This window comes from Balaenoptera musculus, chromosome 4, assembly GCF_009873245.2.
Source record: "Balaenoptera musculus isolate JJ_BM4_2016_0621 chromosome 4, mBalMus1.pri.v3, whole genome shotgun sequence".
Classification (NCBI taxonomy): domain Eukaryota; kingdom Metazoa; phylum Chordata; class Mammalia; order Artiodactyla; family Balaenopteridae; genus Balaenoptera; species Balaenoptera musculus.
The window spans coordinates 30669104-30685132 of record NC_045788.1 but is presented as its reverse complement, the minus strand read 5'-3'; the positions used below and the strand labels follow the sequence as shown (position 1 = coordinate 30685132).

Genomic DNA, 16029 nt, shown 5'->3' with positions numbered 1-16029 from the left:
AGGCGTAATACAGATAAAATGAAATACTAACTAGCACCCAGTTGTGTGTGTGTATATACATTTACATACATACGAATGTGACCAGTTCATAGCCTAAATCAACAACTACTCTGTATCAATGCCTTTATAAATTTAACAAAGCTGTTCTCAGGTACAGTATTCATGTAAAATTAGTTAAACAATAGCTTCATGATATGAAAATTCTTCATAGGACCTATTTGACAGGATTTGATGGTGACCAATGAGTCCTTTTCTGGGTTGGACTTGACACAATTTCCACCTTCAGAATTCATTTATTTATGGGTGGTTTCTCTGGGTTAAGGCAAAAAATGGCGCTGCAATTGCAGGGCCGCCTTCTAACTTCTTGCATTTGTACAGTGCCCCTTTAAGGGGTAAGAGCTTATACACCATTACCACCATCCATTTCTACTCTTCCCTGGAGACACATTCCCTAGGGCTATAACTATAGAATCTTAATGGGGCAAGCTCTCAGCATGCTGGTTTCACCTCACATCTCAGAAGTTCTCAGGAGACTAACCTTTTGACAAATCTGCTCTCTAACAGTTCTGTCTCCACCTCAGCATATTTCCATGGTCTCCGCCACTCCCAACCCATACAATAGGGAGTCAACAAAAACTTGCCACATCACTTCTAAAATTCCTGACTGGTGCTGTAGCAGAATAACAGTAGCAAGCTAAGAATATAAGTGCTTATTATATACCACTATATATAGCACTATTCTAAGTGCTTTACATTTATTAACTCAATACTACAACAGCCCTAAGAGCTAGGTGCTATTATTATTCCCATCTCACAGATAAGGAAACTGGGTCAGACAGAAGTAACTTGCCCAATGTCACAGAGCTAGTTAAGTGGCAATCTGGTCCCAGGGTTTATGCTCTTAAACCACTATGCTAAGCATATAACAGAGTTAAATTTTAACCTCTCTAGGTCTGTCTCCATCAGTTAAATGGTGATATTACCATCTAGCCTTGCAGGGTAATAGGTAACTAGTGCTCCTGGCATTTAGTCAATGCTCAATAAATGACAGTTATTATCTTTATCGTCAAAATGAGGTTCAGATACAACATGGCAATTCTGAGACCCTAACTAGTGCCTTAGGAGAGTCTGCAGTATTATTAGTACAATAAGAAAACTATTTCCAACTTCAACTGGAATAGCAATCAAGTATCAATGATCATCAAATAAAATACTCACTCAACAGAATTCCATGATTTCAAAACTCATAGGACATCAAGACATATATTATCAGGACTTCCCTGGTGGCGCAGTGGTTAAGAATCCGCCTGCCAATGCAGGGGACACGGGTTTGAGCCCTGGTCCGGGAAGATCCCACATGCTGCGGAGCAACTAAGCCCGTGCGCCACAACTACTGAGCCTGCGCTCTAGAGCCCACGAGCCACAACTACTGAGCCCGAGTTCAACTACTGAAGCCCATGCGCCTAGAGACCATGCTCAGCAACAAGAGAAGACACTGCAATGAGAAGGCCATGCACCGCAATGAAGAGTAGCCCCGGCTCGCCACTAGACAAAGCCCGCGCACAGCAATGAAGACACAACACAGCCAAAAATAAATAAATACATAAACAAACAAACAAAACTTAAAAGACACATACTGGGGACTTCCCTGGTGGCGCAGTGGTTAAGAATCTGCCTGCCAATGCAGGGGACACGGGTTCGAGCCCTGGTCTGGGAAGATCCCACATGCCACGGAGCAACTAAGCCCGTGCACCACAACTACTGAAGCCTGCGTGCCTAGAGCCTGTGCTCCGCAACAAAGAGTAGCCCCCGCTCGCCACAACTAGAGAAAGCCTGCATGGAGCAACGAAGACCCAACACAGCCAAAAATAAATAAATAAATAAAATTTTAAGAAGACATACATTAATCTACTGAATTGTAAAAAAAAAATATTTTCTAGAAGGCATTTTAAATTTTAACCAGTAGGGTATCTTTTAGACGATCCAAATCTGGGAAAGGCAGATAGACACTAGATGCCAGTATGTCACCAAAGCAACTGTTTGATTAATTAGGAGTCTTCAGTGTGTGTACTTCTTTTTGCTTCCCCTACTTCAACTCCTTTCTGTTCTTTTAACTGTTTCTCTACTTTTCTCCTGACTAGGTCTAAGGCAATTAAAGGCACTGATTGGACCTACGAATATCAAGAAAGAATTAAGAGGTTGCTAACTATGGTTTATTTAACAGCTTGTATCCTCTCAAGATATATTTGCCAGGCCCCTTTTTTTCACTGTACTTAGAAAATCAGTCTGCCGAATTAAATGAAAGCCAACTAAACCAACTGAAAACTCAATTTGGCATTTTTACCAGGCTCACCCAAGACCATATGGGAATAAGTCTGCTATTCACACAGGTCTGTTTGGAGACTTTGGGTTTAAAATAAACAGAGTGACACAAAGAGGAAGATAGTAAATACAAGAAAATAACAAAGAGTAAACTTGGAAGTTATTCTGCAAGTCTAGAATTCAAAATTCATTAAAGAACATTTACAATATATTTTTAAGGGAGATATTCTTTAGAAGAACTTCAGATCCCCTGATTTTGGAAAAATATATACATATATATTTAATTTGAATCAAATTCAAATGCCAAATAAATTGGTTTTAAATAAAGTCACATGACTTTAGTTATGAAACTCCAGAATTTTTACAGCATAGATACTAATAACGAAATGTTTCTCATAGGTCAAATGTAGAAGTGAAAAGAGAACATATCTGCAGTTAGTCGTGTATCTTGGGGGTGAGAAAAATAACTGTGAAATAAAACACAGTACTATAAACGGACTTAAAGTCTTTAGAACATGTCAACAAATACACTTAGGTTGCAAAAACTGGCAGTTAACAATTCCGTTTTACATATATATTCAAAATGAATAAGCCATATGGAGTTATACAATCTATGTAGTATAAAAAATTTTAAATACTTGAGATTCCAAGGATAAACATTTAGATAGTCTTATTATAAAATATGAAATTTTTCGTTTCTGGAATACTTAAGCTGGGATGTTATCCATAAACTGATTTTTCACAAATAGCAACAATTAGTCTCAAAACATTGATTAGCAGCACAGATTAAAGGAGTCACGTCTGTGAAACCTAGTTGATCAAGAACTTCAAAAGAGCCATCTGTAAATACTGAAGGGCCTGATCATCAAAGACTTCTCTGTTTTGGAATGGCATAAAATTGAGGAAATTAAGAGTTCATGGAAAACACTGTTAATGGGGATAATTTCAAGTTTACAGTCTATGAAATCTGAAGGCACCAAGAGGCAAATGATATTAAAAATGTGTTAGAAATATTGAATTTTATGCAGCTTTGGTCACAAATTCTCTTCTGCTCAAGAAATAAAATTTAAAATTTGAAACAGTTCTCTAACAACATATTTGATGTCAATGTAAGCTACTAAACTAAAGCCAATCAAGCACTTCTTAGGAAGACTCACCTAAAACACTGTTTTCCTATTTGTAGAAAATTTTCAAAACCAACGAACAAAATACTTCTTTTCTCTCTGACTTTATATACTGAACAGTCTGTCATGATAATCACCAAGTACATGAAAGTAGTACATGAGAAAGTAACTTAAATGTGACATATGTCTACCTGCTAAACTAAGATACTATCTGTGTAGGGTAACTATAATAGCGAGGAAAAACATACGTATATATTCTACCTCAAAACTAAGCTAAAAAACTGTTGAAGCTTAAGGAATGAGGTACATGAGCCCTCCCTCAGCAAATACCTCCTCCTTCTCTTATGTCAAAACTCAACTTCAGAAATCTCTAAATAGAAACCAGGGAAATACAGTAAGCCGAGGAATAAGGGCCATCTCCAACATTATCATCTACGGATTTTAAATGATTTAAAAAATATCCTTTAGGTAAAGGGTTACAACACAACAGATCAGGGCAACAGAAGCTTTTCCTGCATCCTATCTTACAGTCAGGAAAGTAATAAAACAAAACTAACTCCAGGAATATCCAAGAGCACTGGCTTTGGAGTCAGAAGGCCTGAATCTGACCTTAGGCCTTGTGTGACTTAATAGCTGTGTGACTCAAATCCTCAGCGCCTCAGTTTCCTTAATCCATAAAAAAGGGGAGAAAAACACTCATTACAGTTACTGAAAAGATAAAATGAGATTATGTATACATACGGTCTAAAACAATTAAGCCTGGTCTGTGTTTAACATAGGGTTATGATTTCCAAATATGCTGTATAAAGATCAACTTTTGGTACAGTATCTTAACATATACCAAATATTTCATCATTATTAAGGTACTACTGAGGCAAACAGAATTCATAAACTTAGAGCCAGGTATACCAAGCTATTTAGTACATTCCATTGGAGAATTCCACCTCTGGGATTCAGAGCTCCCCCAGGATTTCCTTATACACAACTGTACCACAAGATTTTAATTAAAAATACAATAATCACTAAAAAGCGTATTGAAACGGTTCCAAGATACATACTACTTTAACAATAAAAGCTTCAAGAAACACCTTAACAGCAACCATAGACTTAAATGATAAAAATTTCCATTTCTCTCCGTGACATTTAAACCCTTCACTCTGATCACTGTCAAATTAATCACATCATGTTCCAAATCTGACATATTCTCACTCTTCCATATTGTTACACAAAACTGCCTTCTCCTTCTACTTGGAAAATCATCTGCTTCTCTCATCAGTGACCTAATCTGAATGACTCTTAAGATTCAACTCTAGAGTTAGCTTCAGAAGAAAGCAAAAGTAATAATGGGTTGCTCCTGAGGACAGAAATTGGGTGGCTGGAGGACAGAGGTAGCAGAATGGCTTTCAATTTATATTCATATATTTTGAATTTTGAACTGTATAAATGTATTGCCTATGCAGAGAGTAAGTTAATTTTAAACAGAAATCAGTCTAATTACTTCCTCCCCACACAAATCTGACCTGATGTCCTAAATTGCTCCCATTAATAACTTAAATTTACTCCATCACAGCCTGTAATGTATATCAAAGTATGCAACTTCAAATCGTAATTATTTTCATATAGCCGGAGATCTTGGAGGGAAGGATAGTTTTATTTCTGTATCCCAGTACTTACTACTCAGAAACCACAAAGAAAGCTGAATGATTCACATATTGCCACTTGAAATGTTTTCCTGGGCATTCAACCTACTTAAGGAGTATTTGCAAACTTCATTTTTTGTCACACAATAGTCTGGGGGCAGGAAAAGGGTTTGACCAAGAGGAAGGTTTAAGTTGGCAGCTCTCTCATGAAACATGTCTGTGTATGGACTCATACTCAGGGAATCTTAAAATCTGACCAAAGGCTCAAATTCTAATTTTACCAATGAGGAAAACCAAAAAAGTTAAATGACTTGACCAAAGAAATCAGCTAAATGGTGGAAGAGCCAGGATTAGAACACAATTTGCTGTACCACTTAACTACATCACGAGTTTTCTGGCCTGAAACAATGTCTCCTTTTCTGTGATTATATCCATGCCATCCAATTACATTTTTGGATCAAAACTAAACACTCTTGGTATGGTTTCTAGCATGTCAAGAGTTGATCTGGGAAAACAGTGTAGACACTGAAACATTGATGTTTCTGTGATGTATGTTTGCCATACATACTGCTTTAGGTTATGCATGATTGTTCACAAATCACTTGCATACCTCATTTAATCCTCTCAAACTCTCCAAGGTAGGTATTATCCCCATTTTTCATATGGGAAAACAAGGCTTAGAGGGCTAAATAACTAGCTCAAGGTCAAATGTCTCAAGTATGAGGCACAGTTGAATTTCAGCCCAGGCATGCCTGACTCCACTGTCTATAATGGTTACTCATATGATATGCTATAGTACATAATTAAACACACTATTGATTTATCTGATCAGGAGCCCCCTCTCCTTTTTTTGCTTTTGTTTTGTTTTCAAAAGTTAGGTAGACCATATAACATGGATTTGTTCTGGTTTAACTTACAAAACCTGTTAGTAAAACTGAATTCTAATTCTACTTAAGAAATTAGTCGGCCTTAAACTTTGTTTTGGGTATCTTTCATGCACAGATTAAACAATTTACTTGTGTAATAATGAAGATGGATAGCCTAAACCTTTACAAAGAACATTTAAAACACACCAGCATTATTTATAATAATTGACACATTAATCGTAGTTTCTCTTCTATACGTCAATACTCTTTAGTCAAATTATAGTAAGAGCTTATAGGAAAGGAGGCTTTAAGTAATTTAACATTCAGACTTCACTTATTTGTCTTGCCTACTCTGATGAGTATAAATTATCAAGACATTTACTAATCGTCTATGTCCGAGGTGAACACTATTAAAATTATTAACTCAATCATCTACAGAATTTTCACGTAACTGTCCATATATAAATGTACAACTTAAAGAATGTGAGTTCATTCTTTTTAACAAAGGGTAGCTTGAGTACAAAGATATAAAACTAAATACTTTAATCTGATTTGGGGCTTTACATTTGAGAGATAAGCAATCTAGAGTAGCATATATGAAATTGAACTCACCTGATTTAAAAGTAGAAATGATGCACAGACTTTTTAGAGGTAAAGCAGATAATCAATATACCTTTAATATTACCAGCCAAGTTTGAAGTGTATACATTATATTATGAAAGTCACCTAATGATGTATAGGAATGATACAAATTGGTTACTGTTCCTAAATCTTTATGGAGGAGTCCCAATTTTTACCCTAAGCAATGCCAGATTAAGAATATAACAAATATTGAGTAATCTCAATCTGGTATGTTCAAGAATTGCTGTGGGAGGGCTTCCCTGGTGGTGCAGTGGTTGGGAGTCCACCTGCCAATGCAGGGGACGCGGGTTCGAGCCCTGGTCTGGGAGGATTGCACATGCCGCGGAGCAGCTGGGCCCCTGCGCCACAGCTGCTGAGGCTGTGCTCTGGAGCCCTCAGGCCACAGCTACTGAGTCCGTGTGTCCCAACTGCTGAGGCCCGCTCACCTGGAGCCCGTGTTCCGCGACGGGACAGGCCACCGCGGTGCACCGTGGTGAGGAGTGGCCTCTGCTCGCAGCAGCTGGAGAGGGCCCCAGCGCAGCAACCAAGACCCAATGCAGCCCAAAAAAACCAACAGAATTGCTGTGGGAAAGGCCTAAATTATACCAATGATTCAGGCATGCATATTCTTTGTGATGCGGTAATTTGTGTTACACCATTTAAAAGAACAGCTTCAAATCACAAGTCTACTGGTTTAGTATAAAGAAAAAACAAACTTAAAGGATTTATTCCAATTCAGGAAATTCGCTACACAGACCCCTTAAATACTGTCATCAATTAAGATTTATTAAAAATCTGCTCTTCCCATTAATAAAAAATTACTTAGAAACATCATGGTTCAGGCTACATTTAACCAGACATACCTGTTTTTGTAAAGCCTCTCTTGTATTTCGAGAGTAATGCAATTAAGAAATAAATGGTATCTGTTTGGAAGAGGAAATACATACTGGTCTAAAACAATTATTAAAAGAAGGAATTAGACCACTATTCCTCACTAGTAACATGTGTTCCTATTCCTTCTGAGACCATATTTCATGTCATTTCACTACCTTTACTTCTGTGTTGGTTACCTGCCATTACTCCCTACTCCCACAACCCCCCAGCTTCTACCATTTCGGGAGAGAAAAGTCAAGATCCTTTTACACTCCCCTATCAACCATTCCTCAGGGAAGAGATTCACTGGTTTCTTTACCATCTGATTGGTGGGGCTGCTCTTTGTTACTAGAGGACTCTATAGAGTATGACTGCTTCCAACCTCCTTCAGTGCTGAGAAAGACTAAACTCTATTCTAAATTACCAAGTACCAGATTCATAAATCCAGTATCATGTTTTATCATTTCCAAATTAGTGCTATCAGAATTCTCAAAGAACAAATAGATTGGTATTACATTTATTCTCATAAAGAAGAAAGCATATATCCCACTACCAATACTGTGAAAAAACAAAAATGACTTCTCATAAAGGCAGTTTAGTTCAAGATACATACCCTCCAGCCCTTACAAGAAAAAGACAGTATTAATAAATTAGTTACTTGGAGTGTGTCTTACCCACACACATAAAAACCCTTATATTTTCTAAAAAGTTAACCAATGTTCAGCCTATACAATTTAGTTCACACAAAATTTTAAACAAAGGTGTATCACTGTGAATAAAAAAGGCCATGCTCCCACTTATACAACTCTTGGTTTTAGGAATTTCAGGCTCTTTTGGATCATCGGCCTTTCTGGAAATCTATGATAATTTCCTTAACTTAGAGCCAGGTTTATGACTAAAGCATATCAACATGGCACTCTGATGAATGCATCAGTATCATTTTTATACTAAATAATGATGTCACTCATACACAGGAGATACTACACTTTGATTACAAAATCCTTACTAACTTAGATAGGCCTAAGATGGTACCTGGCGTGTGATTTAAGCATCAACTGTAAAGCTGCAAGACAAAATTACCTCCACACTTCAATACTGATAAAGAACCATAAGCTCCCAAAGAAATACAGATTCAAGTTAAGGAGCTTTCATTTTTAAAGACTAAATGCAGTAAGACTTTTTCAGAGTTCTAAGAAGTTCCCTATAGATTTTTGAAACAAAGTAAGAGTGACAGTTCTGCCTCCTGATATACATTTACATAATCCTCTCTTAAACGTCAAGTTAAAAGAAAAAAAACTCCATTAAAAGAAGTGTGTATATATGTATATCTCATACATATGTCTATATAGATATATATAAAGTGTACAAGCACAATCTATATTTATAGCACATACCATGACACACCACTTAACACTCACAACTTATAATATTTTATCAGCAATCATTAGCAAACTACACAAATAAAACTATTAACAAGATATAAAGATATCTGCCACTAGAGGATCCTTACAATCAGGTTTTCAACAGTCTTTTGGTTGCAGTTGACAGTCCACAATTGCAGCCATTCATAAGAGTTCCTGGCATGTGGCCTACAGAGTTCACATTGGTCAGCTATCTATGGAAAATGATCTGTACCGTGTTCCTTTTCCAAAAGGGCCAGTAATATTTTGCACCTCCCCCTATTTACCAAATAGGAGTCTGTTAAGCGTGTAGGTAGTTTAAACAAATTTTGTAACGTTCACTGTAAAAGTGTCTATGCATTTTTTAATGAACTATATCTTCAACCATTATTATATCCTCCAGTTTACACAAAATCAATTTGAAGAATCTCAACAACTGACCATAAACTAGAATGATATATAAACTTCATGCTAATTAATACCATATGGTCAATTGGCAATGTTAACTCAGAAATTTAACACTTTAATTATTTTGTATACACAACCATCAGCCCTTTTAAAGGTATGATAGTATATAAGGTCTGATTCTTTAAAATAAATGGTCTCAGAATGAGCCAATACAGATCCTTGTATTAAGTGACGGAAACAAAATCACAAGATAGAGTGCTTAATATATCAACTTAAACCACCCGATCTTTTTGTTAATCTTCCATTTTCCTTCCTTTTCTCAACAAAATAGACTGTGTTTACTAATGTCTTAATGGTTTTTTAAAAGGTAAACATCTTTTTTTACAAATATTTTCTAAGGATCTGAAATTTGTCAGCCTATTAATAATTACTCAAGACCTCTCACTCCAATATGCTTTATTTTACATCTGAATGACTGCAAATAAAATTGTATGAAGATTTTAATTTAAGAAGGCAACCTAAAATCACATTAAAATCATGATTTTGTTAGTACTATCTCCTCAAAAGTAGTCATCTCAGTAATTTAAACATACGCCTGGAAAAACTGTTACTTAATTTCAAGAATACAACTTTAAAAATGCCCTCTCTTTTACAAAGGCTTTCCATTAAAAAACAAATTTAAAAAGACCCCAAAATGATTTCTACTTAATGGATTTATTCCTTCACCAGGTGTGTTGGTCCAGTGACAAAAACAGTCAAATGTGTAAGACTACAACTTGGAAACTGGCATGTTAAATTAGAAACCAATGAAAAAGTTATAACAAAAATTAGAAATGCACATTTGATAAGCAATGAAGATTTTAAAAGACTGGGTGGGGGAGGGAAGCGCCACATTTAAAATAGGACTATACACACATGAAAACCCCTGCACTGGATTAACTGTTACAATTGATAAGAACACTGATACAGTAGTATCTGTAGTTCAAATAGTCACAAATTTGGAAATGAGATTCTTGAAATTCAACTCTTTTAATAAAGTAAGAGAAGAAATAAATGCATTTTTGAGGTCATACCCTAAAGAATACATCCCAGAGTTTCCATTTATCAACAGATCTCTCTGCTTCATACCATATCGTCACCAAAAAGTTCTGGGGAATGTAATTACAAATGCTGTAAACTGAGAGGTGTGAAGAGGAGAGAAAACACATCCTTCATTCATAGGTGTGCAGGTGTTTTTGGGGTAGTGAGGGGTTGAGAAAACCAGTCATCATTTCTTGAAGAGATACAGTGTGAACAGGAACAGAGAGGTAGTAAGCAAATGGTTATTTATGAACCCATCACAAAAAACTGGCTTCTGGCAGCTAGAAACGGGAAGATGCCTGTTGACTATTACCATGTTGACTATTACCAAAGGTGAACAAATAAACTCAAGTGGCATTTCAGGTGTGCCCCTACGTGTGAGAAGTGAAATATGGCAGAAAATGTAAAGAGGGATTTTTGAGTGGCTTGTGGAATCAGTGTCTTTACTTGGTAGTCCCATCCATATAAAATTTCTCCATGACTAGCTAGCTGAGCTCACTCATGGACACGTGGTACTCTCTAAGAGTTCTCAAATGGAAGAAAGACTCCCCACAAACAAGTCACCTACAAAAAAAAGATGAACTTTGAATTACAAAAGGCAAAGAAGATGAATTTCAGTGAGCATTTTTCAAACCAACAGAAGTATATAACAAAAATACAAGGCTAATTCGAAATGAAAAAGAAAAGAATGTGAAGGAACTCAGAAGAAAATAGGAAGAAAAAGCTTTAACAGCTCTCATTGTAGTCTACATACCAATTATTCAAGAAATCTATAAAAATAGTTCTGCTCTTTCAACACATCTAAAATTAACCTCTCTCAAAACAAAAACCTCAGAAAATAAATTTCTAACTGTAAAGTACCTGAAACTTTCTCTGTAATTTTTAAATGTAATATCTGGTAATAAGTCAGTTTTTAAACATTTGTATTATACACACTACATCAAATTTTCATGTGACATTTCCTCAAAACCACTTAAAATCCTCATTAAACCATAACCAAACATCAACTGTACTGGAACTGGTATAGCAATACACCAATTTTCCCTTAAACTATTTAAAAGCATCCCCCCTAAATACAGGGAGCCAATTGTTAACATTTATACTTTTACTATAAAATTACTCTAATTTCAAGAACTACAGCTTTCACTACTGTCAAGAGTCTCCTACCTCCCTTGCCTGTAGTAAAAAGATTGATGGAAGATAAGAACATCTTTCCAATACACTTTTTGCTTTAAAAAAAAAAAAAAAAAAAAAGCATCTTAAAGAAGTCACTGGGACGCCTCCTGACCTTCTATCCTCTTTTACTAAAGGGCTGAAGAAGATACGATCTTCAAAGCCGGATCTGACATCTCACCATTCTCTCTCCAGCCTTTCCAGATACACTGGAGGAGATACCTTACGTGGTTCTTTCTCTACTAGAGGGCTTTCTGGTTTTCCAGAATGGGAAACGTTTAATTTTATCTCTCAGTCTCAAAACTCACACTGACAAAACACTCTGCCATTAAGTGTTCAAGTGTGATTGATATCTAATAAAGGGACAACCCTACACGGCATAACCTACTAGCCACCACTTCTAAATTGAGAGGATTAAACTAAAATCCGCCCTTTTGAATCAACGATGTTGCATTCCTATCCAATTTAGTGCTTCTAAACAACTGTGACGCCAATTCTCTCCTTACACATCTTTTTTAACATCAGTAATCTAAAATTAATGTCTTTTCAAGAACCGATGAATCAATTTTACTAAACACAAACTAACTTTTATATTTAGAAACATTAAGGGCCTCAAATTGAGAAAAGAATCTCCCACAGTTGCATCCTAAACTACAATGTCCGGTCAAGCATTCCCATCAAATATTTCAAATAAAATTTCCATACCTGTCTTCATCACCATCAACAGGAATAGCTATGCTGAATACAGAGGTGGAGAGACTGTTCATAGGTGTTAACTGAAGGGGGTTTGCCAGGGCATCTGCAACAGGAGGCTTCACAACAGGCTTAGTTTCAGCAATGAGAGAAAGTGGTGGTTGAGGTAGGGGTTCGGATTTTCTTCTAGTATCGTCAACTTGCCCGACTAAAGGCTGGGTCTGAGTCTGAAACTGGCTTAGGTCAGACTGCGGTAGACTCGTCGGTGCACTGGCCGTGCCTGGCGCTAAGGGCAGCCCCACGTGCTGGATGATGCTGCCGCTCCTGCTGACCGGAGGATGGCTGCTCAGCTGCTGCGCCTGGGCCAAGGGCGCGGGTACATTTGGCATAGTAACAGAAGTGGTAGACACACTAGGCACGCTGGGAGCGGGCGCGGCTGCAGGCACGTTCGGAACTCCGGGCACCACGGCGTGAGGGCCGCCGGGCACTGCCGATGGCGTGCCGCTGCCGCCCATCTGCGGCGGAGGCGCGGGCTGCGGCTGCCCGGCCCCGGCGGGAACCAGGCCCGACTGCGCCGCGCCTCCCACGGCAGCCGGGGGCACTCCGGCCGGCTGACCGGGGGCGGCCGGTCCGCCCTGCGCGAGGCCCGGCCCCGGGGCCACGGCTTCGCCAGGCAGGGAGGCCGCGCCCATAATCTGCGCGCCCGTGGAGGAGGCGTTCTGGCCGGGGCCCGCGGGGAGGCCGGCCGACGCGGCGGGGCCCGCTCCGGCGCCCGCGGACGAGGGCTGCGCCGGGCTGGGCGGCTGCAGGCCGGCCATGTGCGGCTGCAGGTACTCACTCTGGCCGGCGGGCTGGACGGGCAGCAGATGGCCCGGCGGAATCTGAGCCTGGGGATACGCGAACTGCTGGGGCGGCGGCGCGGCAGAAGCGCCCACGGCCGGGCCGGGCTGCGGAGGCAGGGCCAGGCCGGGCTGCGCCAGGGTTACATTCGTCAGCGGCAGGCCCTGTCCGTTGGGCCCCGAGGGGACGGAGCCAGGCGCGGCGCCCTGGGGCTGGCTGGGCGGCGGGGCTGCCATCATCTGCGGCGGCCCGGCCGCGGCTCCCGGGAACGGCGGCAGCGGAGCCGAGCTCGGAGCCACAGCCCCACCTACGGGCGGCGGCTGCGGCTGCGGCTGCCCAACGCCAAAACTCTGCGGCGGGGCCGGGGCGGGCTGGCTCATTTTCTCCGACGGGGGTAGCTGTGACACAGCAGTCAAGGAACTGTCAGTTCCCGAGTCGGGTCCGTGCGCCCCCGGCATGGAGGCCACCACCACCACCACGGACCCTCCGGTGGCGCCCAGGCCGCTGTCCCGATCCGCAGTCTGATCAAAAGTATTGCTGTGCCTAATGCAATCCCCGGACCGCGTCAGGACGCTGCTGTCGGAATCCCGCTCATAGTATTCCATGCACGTCCATCGGCCGCGTCTATACGGCTCCCCGCTGCCGTGGTCCAGCTTGATCACGCGGAAACGGGAACTACAAGTGGTGGGGGGCTGCGAGGGGGCGGCAGTCCCTGGCCCGGCGGAGGGGCCCGCGACCGGGGGGGCTCCGGGGGCCCCCGGGGAGGGGGCCGAGGTGGCGGCCGCCGCTAGGGTACTGGCCAGCGCCCCAGCCACGCTGCGGGCCGAAGCGGCTCCTCCTCCGTTGGCGGGAGTGGCCGCCGCGGCCGCCAGCTGTCCGTCCAGGACGAGGTTGGGGGAGACGGTACCGGGAGTCTCCGCATCCCCAACATTGTTGAGCGTCTCTTCGGAGGAGCTGCGCTCGCAGACCTCCTCGGGGCCGTAATCCGTGGCCCGAGAAACGTCGAATATCTCGGAGGAGACGTCCTCTGTGCGTGACTCGTCCGGATCGTCCAGGCTCTCGGTGTCCTCGGTGATGCTAGTGGCCACCTGGGCCGTGGTGACACTGGTGATCTGGAAGCAGCTCTTCTTCTTGGCCGGCATCTTGGACATGGTGAGGAAGGCTGGAGGGCAGAGAGGCACGCCGGCTCCTCTGCGATCTTGCCGGAAACCAGGAAGGGCAGAGCAGGGCCCCCAAAGACAAAGTCCGCGTCCGCGCTGGGGTCTGAGGCCCGCCGCTGTAAGAGTCACGGGTTGATCCGTGCGTCGGCCGCTCCGCGAGACATCCTCCTCCCGTTTCCTTCTCCGTGTCGGTCTCTTCAGCTCTGCCCCCGTCTCACTCGCGCGGCGGCTCCTCCTTCCTTCTCGCCTCCCGCAGTCGCGGCACCTCAATTCAATCCCCCCAGTGGCGGCGAAAGCGCGATCCCAGGGGCGGGCCGGCTGCTTCCTCCTCGCGTCTCCAGGCCGCCGTGGTCAGTCCAGCTCGGCGCTCCGCGCGGTCAGCAGGCCTAGGCTGGGGGGTGGGAGTGGGAGGGCGAAAGGGAGGAGGCGGCGGCGGCGGCGTGAGGGGCGGTGCTGTCCCGCTCCTCGAGCCAGTGCCGGCGTCAGCTCTGGGCTCTCGGACGCCGAGAGGGAAGAAGGAGGAGTGGCGAGTCCGGAGCCAGGGATTCCTGATTCAGCCGGGAGCCGCGGGCGGGCGGCGGAGCTTCGGTGCGGCCGGGCGGCCCTCCCTCCCCGGCTCTAGCCGGAGCTCAGCCCCAGGGACATGTCGACTGTCTCTGGCGGAAACCCGCTCCGGGGGAGGGGAAAGCCGGCTCGGTCCTCCCCTTACAGGGGGAGCCACCCCCGCGGGCGGGCGGCGGCGGCGGTCTCGGCCTCCCCTCGCGGCTCTTGAGAGAATGAGGGGTGGCGGCCGGCGGGCCGGCAAGCGGCGGCGCTCTGGCTGTGTGAGGTAGCGGCGGTAGCTTCTTCGGCTCCTCCTCGGTGCGACCGGTTCGCAGGCTCTGGAGAAACTGAAATTCAAACTGCTGAAGCGGCGGCTGCAGCTCCCTCCCCTCAGCCAAGATGGGGCTGAAATGGCCGCGCCAGGGATGCTGGGAGGAGCAGCAACCCCGCTACCGCCGCCGCTGCCGACTAAAATGCCGCCGCTGCCGCAGCCACCGCCAGCGCCGCAGCCGCCGCCGTTCCGTGACGCACCGGCGTCGTGACGTCACCGCCCCGCCCCCTCCGGTTTCCTGCGGAGTTTCGCGTGGAGGCTGGGGGGGGGGCGATGGGCGGGGCTAAAGGTTAAAAAAGGGGAGCGGTTTTTTTTTTAATTTAAAAATTTTTTAAATTTAAATTTTGCGCTATAGGTCTTTAAGAGTTGAAGAACTAAAGACTCTTAAATTCCAAGGCTAGAAGAACTTACAGCCGCGCCAATCGAATGGTTTTATATCGGTTTATTCCGAGACACTGGAAGACTGGAGGTCATGTGCTTGCTGTGTCTAATGTTTAGCAAAATCTTAGTGAAACAAGGCGATAGGAATGGGGGTTGGGGGGTTTAGCTGGGATAAGGAGGGAGACGGCTGGAGGAACCGAATCACTTAAAAAAGTCTTTCCTGATAATAAATGTTATCCACTATAGTCAGAGGAGTGAAACGTTGAGAGAAATGGGGATGATTAACCAAGAATAGCAAGCCAGATTGAGTCAGAAAAAGGATCTTATAGCCAGAAATTCTGTCTCCAACAATGGCATCAGGAGATGGTTTCTTGCCCAGGGTGAGGTCAGTTTAAAAAAAGATTGGAGGTTACCAACATATTCCTAATTTTCCTGAGTTTGTTGTGATTCCAGCATCGAAGAGTTCATTTAAACATCTTGAGATTGTTTTTACTTTCAGCATGAAATCAGCTTATGGGCTCCATAAATGTAGAACCTACTGCGTTAAATAGTTGTAGCTCTTTCTTTTGTTTAT

The 16029-nt window shown here is 43.0% G+C and overlaps 1 protein-coding gene across 6 annotated transcripts in view; it reads right to left on the bottom strand.

Annotated features, from left to right (window-relative positions):
* The window catches only part of TSC22D2 (TSC22 domain family member 2), a 49925-nt gene extending 35080 nt beyond the window's left edge, over positions 1-14845 (bottom strand). For 5 of the 6 annotated variants that reach the window (XR_005019788.1, XM_036851685.1, XM_036851688.1 and 2 more), the window contains exon 1: positions 12213-14327. Coding sequence is in view for 5 of the 6 variants with exons in the window: in XM_036851685.1 (XP_036707580.1) it covers positions 12213-14191 (1979 nt within the window). In the remaining variant the exon portion in view is untranslated. Of the gene's footprint in view, positions 1-12212 lie in introns of all 6 variants that reach the window. The other variant, XM_036851684.1, reaches the window with a different exon arrangement.
* Between the last annotated feature and the right edge of the window lie 1184 nt (positions 14846-16029).